The 12,294-nt window shown below is 38.1% G+C and overlaps 1 protein-coding gene across 51 annotated transcripts in view; it reads right to left on the bottom strand.

Annotated features, from left to right (window-relative positions):
* The window catches only part of RBFOX2 (RNA binding fox-1 homolog 2), a 295,158-nt gene that overhangs the window by 99,162 nt on the left and 183,702 nt on the right, over window positions 1-12,294 (bottom strand). For 14 of the 51 annotated variants that reach the window (XM_077948078.1, XM_077948088.1, XM_028827136.2 and 11 more), the window contains exon 1: window positions 4,149-4,420. In XM_077948078.1, coding sequence (XP_077804204.1) covers window positions 4,149-4,175 — 27 coding nt within the window. In that variant the 5' untranslated portion in view covers window positions 4,176-4,420. 51 annotated transcript variants of the gene reach the window in all.

The raw sequence follows: 12,294 nt of genomic DNA, 5'->3' as shown, positions 1-12,294 counted from the left end.
TCTTCTGTAGCAATACAAATTTAAGTAGTAGGTTGTCAAATATTAAGCTTACCTAGACCCAACTGCAAAACTAAGGAGAAAGATAAAGGGAAAAAAAGAGAAAAGGGGCAAAAAAAGAAAGAAAAAAGTGTGTGTGATTAGGGGGTGACTAAGACGGAAAAAACAATTTAATGAGTCAAGAGTGCTTGGATTTCATCATAGCTTCATTTATGAAATTCTGGGTATCTTTTCAAGAAAGTTAAGTAATTTTTAGAAAAGCGATACTTTTCAAGAGACAATCTTGGCCTCGGCGAGGAAATGGTTATAACTAAAGATATGGAGCAATGAAGAAGAATTCAGAAAGAAACCAAATCTCTGGAAAAAGTGAGGCTTTTTTTTCATTGTAAAGGAACATAAATTTAGTCTCCAACCCACAATCCTCGCCTATCCTCCAACTCCCCAAATCCTGCAAAGCCCATAGAAAGTGGATAGTGTGCCAAAACAAACAGTGTGGCTGCAGCTGCGTGGATGAAGGGTGGGATGAGGTTCGAGTGGCAAGGGAGCATGACTGGCAGGCAACCGAATGGAATCACTTTAAAGCAGTACCACAAAATGGAGACTAAATGCTGTGAGGACCTCCAGAATTCAGAGAAAATGGGATATGCTTAGCAAAATCACAGAATAGATTCTCTACTCCAATTCCTTTCAAAAACCAGACAAACAAAAACAGGAAAAGAGAAAATGAAACAAAGCAAAACATACCTGCTCTCTTATCTGTCTTTAATTAAAGCATAAAATACCCTCCCTCTTCTCTTCTCCCAACCACCCAGGAACAGAAGAGCGAACTGGCAGCAGCTCAGGTGAAAGACTTCAGCCTTCCAGCTACAAAGAGGGGAGATAGCAGACAATGGAACTGGTGATTCATTACAAAAGAATACACTCCAGAGCGGCCTGCTGCCACATGGACTCACTGCACTATTTAAAGGAACAGCAACCCCCTTTCCAACCTCCCTTATTCCTAACACCTTCCCTCCTCTTGGTCCTGATGGAAAACAGATTTTGAAGAAAATGCCAGCAAAGCACTGAGCTGTCCAAGAAAGGGAGGGCTTTGTGTTCCACAGAAACTGGCAGTCTTATACCACAGTAGAGTACAAAAATTTTCTTTCACATCCATACTGTAAAATCCTTTCCTCTCTGCCTAGTCCACTTGCCCTTTCAACAATAGACAGTATAACTGAGTTTGAGTTTGGCTAAACATTTATTTTTTACTAATTAGTGTTGAAGTCATTTGCAATTTTGTTTTTCGAATTTTACACATAGTACAAGAATGATTTATCTTTCCTTCATATTCTACGTTGCTATTTTCATAAATATGAGATGCAATAATCTGGTCATTATGCCCAAAAATAAGAGATCTCAGTGAAATACTCCTACAACATATACATGAACAGCCGATAAAATTAATGTTTTATGTATCACATAAGCATGTCTATCTGCTATATTAGAATTTTGTGATTAAATTGCCATTTGCTTTTTAGCAGAGCACTGACTACTTACTATAAACGACAGAGCAGTTTTAATTAAAACAAAAACAGGCCCTATAAAAGTAGTAATAAAGTGCATATGTAGTAATAAAGTGCATACACTGTGCAAATACTGACAAGGATCTAATATGGTATGATGAAAAAGTCATCCACTGAAAGCCCTTTTCCGACAACTGAGCAATGGAAACTGGGGACTATAGAAATGGTATCATCTGAAGATGCAAAGAACCTAGGTAGCAAAACAGTGAAAACATATCCAAACATCTCTCTTACGTTGTAATAAACCATTTAACTTTGATAACCCAGCCGTAACCATCAGTATAGACATTCTATATTGAGAAAGCTTATGTGACAGGTCATTATCAAATGTTGGGATTGGATGTCTGGCTCAAACACAAACATACACACACACACATGCAGGCACAACACAACACAACACAACCACAGGACAAATGAAAGATTTGGCCCAGCTGGTTATTTCCTTTGAATTTTTCCCCCTAGATTACTAACAACTATGTACATTACATTAACACAGAAGGTATATACAACAAAACAAATAGGCTGGAATACTGAAAATTCTCAAATTTGATATTCTATCCTCTCCAGTTGTATAATTTCAGGATGGGCAAAAAACTCATAACTTTTCTTCAATATTTAGCACATCCTGATAAAACATGGTGATTTTATTATAAGAATTATTAGGCACCCCAGAATCTCTCTTTCCAGTTTCCATTTATTTCTTCTACTTCTTTCCTAAAATTATGGCTCCTTTAAATACTAATTATTACAACCACAATATTAAGTGTGCATAAGCATGTGCACTCTAACTTCATGCTCACACACACTACACTTACCAGCTCCTCTAGAAACTAAGGTGAAACGTTCCATGAGGCAAAACTCATTATACAAATTTCCATTTTAGATAATTCTTTCACTGGTTTAAAAAATACATAATGAAAAGTCAAAGCATTGAAAATCCTTCAGTAATTGCTAAGAAAGAAGAGAGCTGTTACCCTCTAATATTGCCAGTTAATAAAAATTGAATGAGGGCGCTAAGGTCAAGCAAGTATCATCTCCCAAGCAACAAAGAGAATCCAGAAACAGGATTTCTCTTTTATGTAAAATTTTTTTAAAAATATAAAGCAGTATTTCAAAAGAGGTAATTAGACTGATGATGAGGGGATAAGACATGGAAGAGAAATATTTCAAAAGCTTCTCTGCTTTTCCAAAAGAGGAAGGAGTTTGTTGAAATTTTCTAAACTCAGATTTGGTGAAAAATTACTTTGAAAAGATACATTTGAAACTTCTCTTTCCACCAGGTCACAATGGGAAAATCTCCCGACAGGTTTCCCTCCTTCCAAACAGCACTGCAGGGCATTATATAACTAAACAGGATTCCAGCTCCTAAAATGATGCCTCTATCCTGATAGCTAGCTGGTTCTCTCGCCCTCCGGTGGTGACTGGGAGAGGAAGAGAAGAGAGAATACAAAAAAAAGGGCAACCTCCTTAAAAGGAAAGCACTGTCCAGTGATGAAATTTCCCCACAGAGCATAGAAACCTGGAGTGAAACTGATCTTAAGTCTGAGACTAAAGGACTTGAATGTTCTATAGTGTAAATGATTTCTCATGGATAAATCAGAGCCTCATCATTTCCTCTCAACCTATACATAAAGGAAAAAGGGTAATAGGGCATACAGAAGGATGCTAACAAGAAAAATTGCCTTGCCAGGGAGAACTGTGGAAGAGCATTCACCTTTCCATTTGTCAGGAATGACTTGCTAAAATGCAGATGAGATATTGCCTGGCATAACCAAAGAGAGGCAGGGAGAAAGAGGGGAAAAGGAGGAGGAGAGAAAGGGGGATTGAGGGGGTCGGGGGAGAGAGTGAGGAGGAGTGGGAGAGAGAGAAGAGAGAAGAACGAGGGGAGAGAGAGGGAGGAGAGATATCTTCCATTTCCTACTCTCTCTCCTTCAAATGTATTTTAAAGCCTGTGTGATTGTGATGTATACATTCAGATTTGTTCTCCTGTCAAGGAGGGCTCTACCTGCCTCTGTTACACCTGAATGCTCCTACTGAAAATCTTTGCCAGTAACAAAGCCATGAAAATGAAACATTCTTTCCTAACCTTCATTTTTAATAAGCAGTTTAGAGTAACAGCAAAACTACAATTCCATAGCCAATCCTGAGAAACCAAAGTGAATAAGGAATCAGATTTCCCTACAACACAAATTCTTCTGAAATTCTTAAAAGGAATCCTGCTCCCCTCTTTTTGGCAGTCTACAAGAATCTCTTCCTACCTCTGCAGTCTTTCTCTCCCTCCCTCTTCTCAGAACCAAGACAAAGAGGTAGACAAATCCCCACAGGGTCTTTCCTGAGCTACAGCTGCACAGTACAGGAAACAGGAATCTGCTATGGAGTTGAGGGAGGGGGAAGAAAGGATACGGATACATAACACACACATAAGCGGACTCAACAGACACAGACTTTTCAGCTAATAACAATACATCTGGGCTGTTCTAAGAAGACAATAATAATTAAAACTCTTCTGACTATACTCCACCCTCAAACCTTTATTTAGATCCCAGAGAGGAGAAAAGAAACATACCGAGGAAGCACAAATCTTACCTGAGTTACCATTTTCTTTTTCTCCATAAACCAAACGGATAGATGATAAACCTTTCAAAGCAGCCGTGCTGGGGCACACCTCCACAGCTTTCTTTCCACCCCCCTCCCCCCCCAGTCTAGCTATTTAAGGGTGGGTAATTGATCTCCCTTTATACCGTTTTCCTTCCTTTTTCTTTCTAATGTTTCTTCCTTTCTTTTCTCTTCCTCTCTGGCAGTCTCTCCCCCTCCTTCTTTCTCCAGCTCCCTCCCATATCTCAGGCAGATGGCTGAAGGAAGCCCCACCCCTGAATGCCTAAGGTAATTAATCAGAGTAGAGCCCCACCTCTTCCTCCTCCCCCCACCCCCTCCCAGCAGGCTGACATCTCCCAACTCCAGAAGCAGGCCTGCTGGAGAATGGCAGTTTGGTGTGCGCTGTGCGCACGCGTGTGTGCCTGTGTGCGTGTGTGCGTGTGTGTGTGCGTGTGTGTGTGTGTGTGTGTGTGTGTGTGTGTGTGTGAGAGAGAGAAGGGGGGAGGAGGGAGGGAGGGAGAAAGAGGGAGGAGCAAGCGCCATGTGCTGGCATATTTTAAGGATGCGATGATGGAATTAATTATATAGCACTGGAAGCTTTCATAGCAGCTTACTATAGTTAATACAGATTTAAGAGATTCCAGCCACGAATGTCTAATAAATAAGAAATGAAACAAAATTATTTTTAATATTAATAAAACATTTTTACTGATGTACAGTTTATAGATGCAGTGGATTTAATGAGAAAGATGTGAAGACGTGAGGAGCTATTACATGACCACTAACTAGAAGGTTTTTCAAGGAACAGGAATATTCAAGAACTTGCTTGTCCTAGAAGACCAAAACAGCCTAGTGAGAGCAAAGGACGAAAAGAGAGGAGAGAGGTAAAGAGAGTTAATTTAAATGATTTTTATCCTACTACAAAAAAACCTGGAGACTCTGAAAAAGGTATCTACAACTATGACTACTTAAGAAACTTAAGGTATACACAAAGGTGCATGCAAATTTCCTTATGGCTTCCAGCTTCAATAAAAATTTTGGTTAACTGAAAATTCACCCTTTGTTTCCTCCAGCCTTCTATGTTTCAGCCTTTATTGAAAAAGATAAATCCTTTCTTAAATATACCCTGGAAATTTTTGTCATTATTGTAAATAGTAATTGTTACAGAGTGCTGTAGATACAGGTTTAGGAGAATATTGACAATAAGAGTTTCTTTAAAGTTCCCTTATTAAAATAATATAATTAAAAATGCATCAAAGATGTGGTTCAGTCCAGAAGTTGGTCTAATTCTGCCCTTTACTAGTGATCTTGGAAAAATCTTTAACCTCTGCATATAAACTTCATAATTTTCCTATTTTATATTATAAAACATTCAAATAAAGCAATTTATAAGTTTATCAGTTGTCTCATAAAATTAAGATTTTCTAATTTTTTACAGCATTCTAATAAATAGGAGCTCATCCTAAAGGATTTATGAGATATTTTAGTTATGCTATGTATTTTTAGGATATACTTTCTAAAAGACTACCCAAAGGTTAAAAAGATTAATTCCAAAATTAAGCTTCCCATTTTTAATTTTTATCTATTTTTATTTTTTACAAGCCCACAGCTAACATCCAAGCTCTCCATTTAAAAAATAAACATCTACAGAAATCTAAATTCAAAATAGCAAATCACACTGAGAATACATAGTTTTTTGCTGTCTCCATAAGGATTGTTTGGCAACATGCAGGACCAGGCTTTTAAAAATGTTCTCTATTGGCCAGGCACAGTGTCTCACACCTGTAATGCCAGCACTTTGGGAGGTTAAGGCTGGCGGATTTCTTGAGCCCAGAAGCTCGAGACCAGCCAAGGCAACATGGCAAAACCCTGTCTCTATTGTGAATTACATTTTTAAAATTTTTAAATTAAAAAAAATGTGTTATATAACACCGTTGGCTGGCACACTACCAATACAACATCATTACACCCACTCCTAAATTAATAAGCATTTTAACAATTCTGAAAGGAACACAGGAAATACAAGACCATCTGTGGAACCTGGAGAAACTGATGTAACATAGTATGTCAGGCTCTATTCTGTGCATTTTACAGATATCTGTATACTTGTAGTATAATCCATAGTAATAATTTTTTTTTTTTTTTGAGACGGAGTCTCACTCTGTCGCCCAGGCTGGAGTGCAGTGGCGCCATCTTGGCTCACTGCAAGCTCCGCCTCCTGGGTTCCCGCCGTTCTCCTGCCTCAGCCTCCCGAGTAGCTGGGACCACATGCGCCGCCACCCCGGCTAGTTTTTTGTATTTTTTAGTAGAGACGGGGTTTCACCGGGTTAGCCAGGATGGTCTCGATCTCCTGACCTCGTGATCCGCCCGTCTCGGCCTCCCAAAGTGCCGGGATTACAGGCTTGAGCCACCATGCCCGGCATCGTAATAATTTTAAAAAGAATGAGATCTTCAAATATTAAGAAAAATGCTGGGTAAAGTAATATAGATAAGTATTAGGCCTGTTCTTATTTAACACTTTTTAGAAGTGACCTGGAACACAGAATATATAGTACTCTCTGAATTTGCAACTGAAAAGCCAATCAGAAGGAGATAAAAAGCAGTCAAATTTTCTTAAAGACAAAGTGAGTAAGCAGAAAATGGGCAGGTGAGTTTCACTGGAAGCAAGAGCAACCCAGTGTATTTTTGGAAAAAATCTTGAATCATACTAATGGGATAATTGTGTTTTCAGGTTTAATAATTGGAATAAACCACGGAATCACTGTATATCATTCTCTGCATCCTCTGGTTTATTACACTATTCTTCACAGAAAGCCTGGGGCACCAAGAAGATAGAATCCCACCCCCCCACCCCACCCTCACACCTATCCTTAGAAAAGCAGCAGCTACCTTGACGCTTAGGTGTGACTGCAGCCTCTATACATCTTGGCCCCAAGGAGTTTTTTTTGTTTTGTTTTTAAAATGAGGGGTCCCCACATGCAAAAAGTCTAAGACTAAGATAAAAGTTTCCTCGGGCCAGGGATTCACGCTACTTTTCTACATTTAGAACCAATATTTCCCAATGCAAATAGGCTTAAAAATTTATTACAAGAAAGAATTGGTACAAGCTTAAAAAAAAAAGTTACAATGATTTTTCTAAACTCACTGAATGACAGACTCATAGTGAGGTCTGACTGGCACAATGATATTTTGAAGTGTGTCCCTGGCATTATAGAGGACAATTTGCTCCCTGGTGTCCAAGAGAGAGAAGAGCAATTGAGCAGCCTGGGTCTGACCCAGCAAAACTGGAGTCCCCTGGTGGCTGAATGTGTCCGGTAATGTACCAAGGAGAAAATCATTTTAGGACATTGCCTGTATGTGTGTTTGGGAGGAGACAGGCAGGGGCTGGGAAGCTTTGGAACAGGGTGGGCACAATGAGATGTCAGCTAATGAAGGAGGCCTACATAGACCAATCCCCAGCTTCCAGCACAGTGTCTGGAACCTGGTAAGTACTCAAGAAATAGTTATTAAATAAACAAATGAAGGAAAGAGGCACTTCTCCTTATAGTCTCAACTCTGATTGTTTCCTCAGTGTTTCATCCAATCTCCAGAACCCCAGCTTCCTTTCCTCCATATTACTCAATTGAAATTTACCTGATTAAAGTCACCAAAGACCTCCAGATGATGGCCAAATTCAATGGACATTTTATGTCTTCTTTGATTCGTCTGTGGTATTTGGTATTCCCTTTGGGAAACTCTCACTCTTAACATAAAATGATACTTTCTTGACTTTCCTCTTTCCCTGTTCACCCGCTTCTCCATCTTACTCTTCTTCCTCTACCATCCTCTCAACTGTTATTATTACTTGCAAGGTGTCATCCTCAGATCTCTTTTTACTGCACACCAGAGGTTCTTAACCCAAAGTGCATGGTTCCTAACATGGGCAGCCCAGTGGAAATTTTTCTTCTTTGCATTTCCATGCAGAGAGGATCTGTAGTATTTATCAGATTCTCAAAAGGGTCTGAACCTCCAAGAAGTTAACAGTGCTGACCACACTTGCTCCAGGTGTTCCAACTCATTCTGTCACTTCAGTTACCAAGAATTTACCCTGACGGCTCCCACATTTCTATTTTTCAGCCCATACATCTCTTCTGAACACCATGTTTCTGTTCTTCCCTTGAATATGGCCAACTATATGGGTAATTCATCCTTCAAGGCTTACTTCAGAAATCCCCTACTCCAGAAAGCCTTTCCTGACCCTACCTGTTCCCACATCTGGTTTAGGTACCCCTTATCTGTGAGCATACTCTACCTTAGCACTTAATCCATGGTACATAACTGTTGGAGTTACTGTTCTGCATAACTATGACTAGAATATGAGCAGTCTGAGGGTAGAAATCATGTTTTCTACTACATCCCCAGTTCTTAACCCAGTATCTGAATACACACTAAATGAATGTTTCTTGAAATAAAATAGTAATGCCTTGATTTCTATTACTCTAGCCATTTATTTATTCACACATGGATATATCAAAATGAAGAGCACCTATGTAGTTACCAAAATATTATAAAAGCATTCTTTCTTCCAAGAGCGTACTTGGAAATATCTTCAAATTTATACATTTACTTCACTTTTTTGTTTTGAGACAGAGTCTCGCTCTGTTGCCCAGGCTGGAGTGCCGTCGCACAATCTCAGTTCACTGCAACCTCCACCTCCCAGGTTCAAGTGATTCTCCTGTCTCAGCCTCCCAAGTAGCTGGGATTACAGGCACACACCACCATGCCCAGCAGTTTTTTGTTTTTTGTTTTTTTGCATTTTTAATAGAAATGATGTTTCACCATGTTGGCCAGGCTGGTCTTGAAGTCCTGACCTCAGGTGATCTACCCGTCTTGGCCTCCCAAAGTGCTGGGATTACAGGTGTGAGCCACCATGCCTGGCCTTACTTCAGTTTTATCTTCAGTATCTTTCAGAAATCTGAAGCTGAAAGGAAGATGCACAAAAAGAGTGGGAGAAAGGCTTTATTTTCAATTTTATTAGGTTAGTTCAGATTCTAGACAAAATAATACCCACTCATTAAAAAAAAAAAACAACTTTAGTTGTTCTTGTCATACAGAAGTGACTCAACTTCCCTACCTTCCACCCACATACCAGTACTGCTATAAAAGCAGATCTAAGAGTCCCTGTCTAGAAGGCAGGGCTTGCTCCAACTTTCCCAGGCTGCCTCTGACACCCAAGTGAAAGGCAACATTAAAGGGAGAGCATTTCCTGCAATAATAAAAACTTGTTGTTATAAAGGCTCTTCACAGCACGCCCCCAAACAATAACCCTAACTAAGTGTAAATAACAATTTACACCTAACAGATATTAAATACCTTTCCAGAAGCACCTCTAATACAATACCACTTTAATATCCTTTGCCCCAACATTCCCCTTAACATAAATGAAGTCGAATTACAGCTAACTCTATTATTTCCCTAACTTTATTTCTCTAGGCAGAGTTCAGTTATATAGAACCCATTCACCATTCCAAAAAAAAAAGTGAGCATGAAATTTGAAATCAACTGCCTAACATCTTACAGGCTTATAAAAAACAATTCTCATTTATTTCCTGTCCCCCAAAGTCAAACCTTTAGCACAAAACCACAAATAACATAAACTAAGACATCCGTGAGGCCAGGCAAATCAAAAAATTTAATTCACAAATTACTATATGTATTTGCGTAACTTATTCATATCGTTAAGAAATCCCAAACCCCAGATAACTAGAGTCATACAAACAACTGAAAGTATGTGTACACTGTACACATCCCTGTGAGAGATTAAGGAAAAGGTTCTTAAATACGAAAACGGATGGGACGTAAACAAATTTATCAATAACTGGGTTGTCAAGAAGTTAATTCATGATTAATCTGTGAAAACTGAAGAGTGCTGTTTATCCAACAACATGCCATGAATATGCCATGCCTCTATTACTTAGTTACAGGAAACTCTGTTGTCTTGTTCACCACTAATGTCCCTGTGCCTGGCATAGTATCTGGCACACAGTAGGTACTCAAAAAACAGCTGGTACACAATAAACTAATTCAGAATGAGAAAATAAATTCAATTTATATAAATTATATAAACTTGCATATGTTAATAAAATTACATAAACTATGTAAGTATAAACTATACTTGTATATGTTAATATAATTACATAAACTATATAAGTATAAACTTGCATATGTTAATTACATAAACTATATAAGTATAAATTATGTAAGCTAATACAATTACATAACTATGTAAGTATAAACTATGTAAGTTAATATAATTACATAAACTATATAAATATAAATTATATAAATAAATTTATATAATGTGTGTGTGTGTGTGTACTGTTAAACACCAAGGTCAACTTTCCATGAAGAAATGGAGAGCCTAATATACTCTATAGGATTTTGCAGACCTGAGCATACCTCAATATCAAAAGTGTCCTTTAGGCTGGGCATAGCGGCTCACGCCTGTAATCCCAGTACTTTGGGAGGCCGAGGAGGTGGATCACCTGAGGGTGGGAGTTCAAGACCAGCCTGACCAACATGGTGAAACCCTGTCTCTACTAAAAATCAAAAAAAAAAAAAAAAAAAAAAAAAAATTTAGCTGGGTGTGATGATGCCCACCTGTAATCCCAGCTACTCGGGAGGCTGAGGCAGGAGAATTGTTTGAACCCGGGAGGCAGAGGTTGCAGTGAGACGAGAAAACGCCACTGCACTCCAGCCTGGGTGACAAGAAAGAAACTCCATTTCAAAAGAAAAAGTGTCCTTTAGATAGGTAAATTTCTGTCTCATTCTTCTAGATGCCTAATATCCTTAAGCTGTCCTTCGCTACCCTAAACCCTCAAATCAGGAAATTCAGCTATACCTCCAATAATTTAAGACCCTGTTTCCTCTTCCTCCAACTGCCCCGTTCGCCACTTGGATGACAGGTTAAGGAAAACAGCCTAAGGAAAACCTGTGATAAAAGACAATACCCTTAACTTGCACCAAGTTACATTTTAACCATCTGATCACAGGCAGTAAATGTTTAATCCGAAAGAGTGTCTGTAAGAATAATTTCAGGAACAGCTTCTTAAATAGATTTGTCTGCGCAGGGAGACTACATTCATCGTCCCTTAAATCACAAGCAAGCCCGTATCTCCTTACTCTGCCTGATTTTAAACTAATTTGGCCAGACTAGGTTCTACAAAAATTATAACTAATACCATAATCATTTTCAATGGCACACTCTTAAAATAGGCATGATTTTAACAATAAGAGCAATGAAAGGTCAAGTACCTAAAATACTTTCGAACCTTCTGTTGAAGAGAACTCACTTTGTTTCATTAACTCAAAACTAGCAATTCTAGAAATAACTTAATTAAAAATAGATGTAAAACCTTTCATTAAAAGAAATACTGTTCAATCATGTCCTCCATAACGTCCAACTGCATAACGCATTAGTATGAAACTGCAAGCATTATGCAATGTAAAGCTTGAATTTAACTAAGCATAAGAATATATAACAGAAGCTAAAAAGAACATTTTATAACCGTAGTTAAGAGTTTGGGTAGTAACCAACCATCTACTACTCATTTATAAATGCACTGAAAAAAAACTTCACTTTAAAAAAGTAATAAATAAGATTGTAAAATAGCTTTGGATCCTTCAATTTAAAATTGTTTTTTTAATCCCATTAGCTTTCCTATGTGGTGGAATGGAGAGTAAACCCTTACATTTTAACATCCCATTACCTCCATTTCTAAAGGACCTAATTTCAGATAGAATAAACCTACTAAATGGAGTAAAGCCAGGAAAGTGTAGTTTCAAATACTGTGCACTACATTTATCAGTACTAAATATTAATAACCAAAAAAAAATTGGGGGTGGAAAATTCATCTTTTATGAATATTGATTAGAATTTTGCTGCAAAAGACTTTCATCAATTTCTAAACAGGAACTCTTTAATCCACCCCAAAACTGGGAGGGGTAGATGGTCAATTTCCTTCCTCAATAAATTCAATTACATACTGTAATTATTTTTTCATATATCTCCAATACTTCAATTCACTTGGGAAACATTTTTACTTTTTCAACTTTTTCCTGAAAGAATTGGACTTATGTTAGAGTTACTATAATTCCC

The sequence above is a fragment of the Macaca mulatta genome, chromosome 10, assembly GCF_049350105.2.
Source record: "Macaca mulatta isolate MMU2019108-1 chromosome 10, T2T-MMU8v2.0, whole genome shotgun sequence".
Lineage (NCBI taxonomy): Eukaryota > Metazoa > Chordata > Mammalia > Primates > Cercopithecidae > Macaca > Macaca mulatta.
Note: the sequence above shows the minus strand (reverse complement) of the source record. Positions and strands in the feature narration are given on the sequence as shown.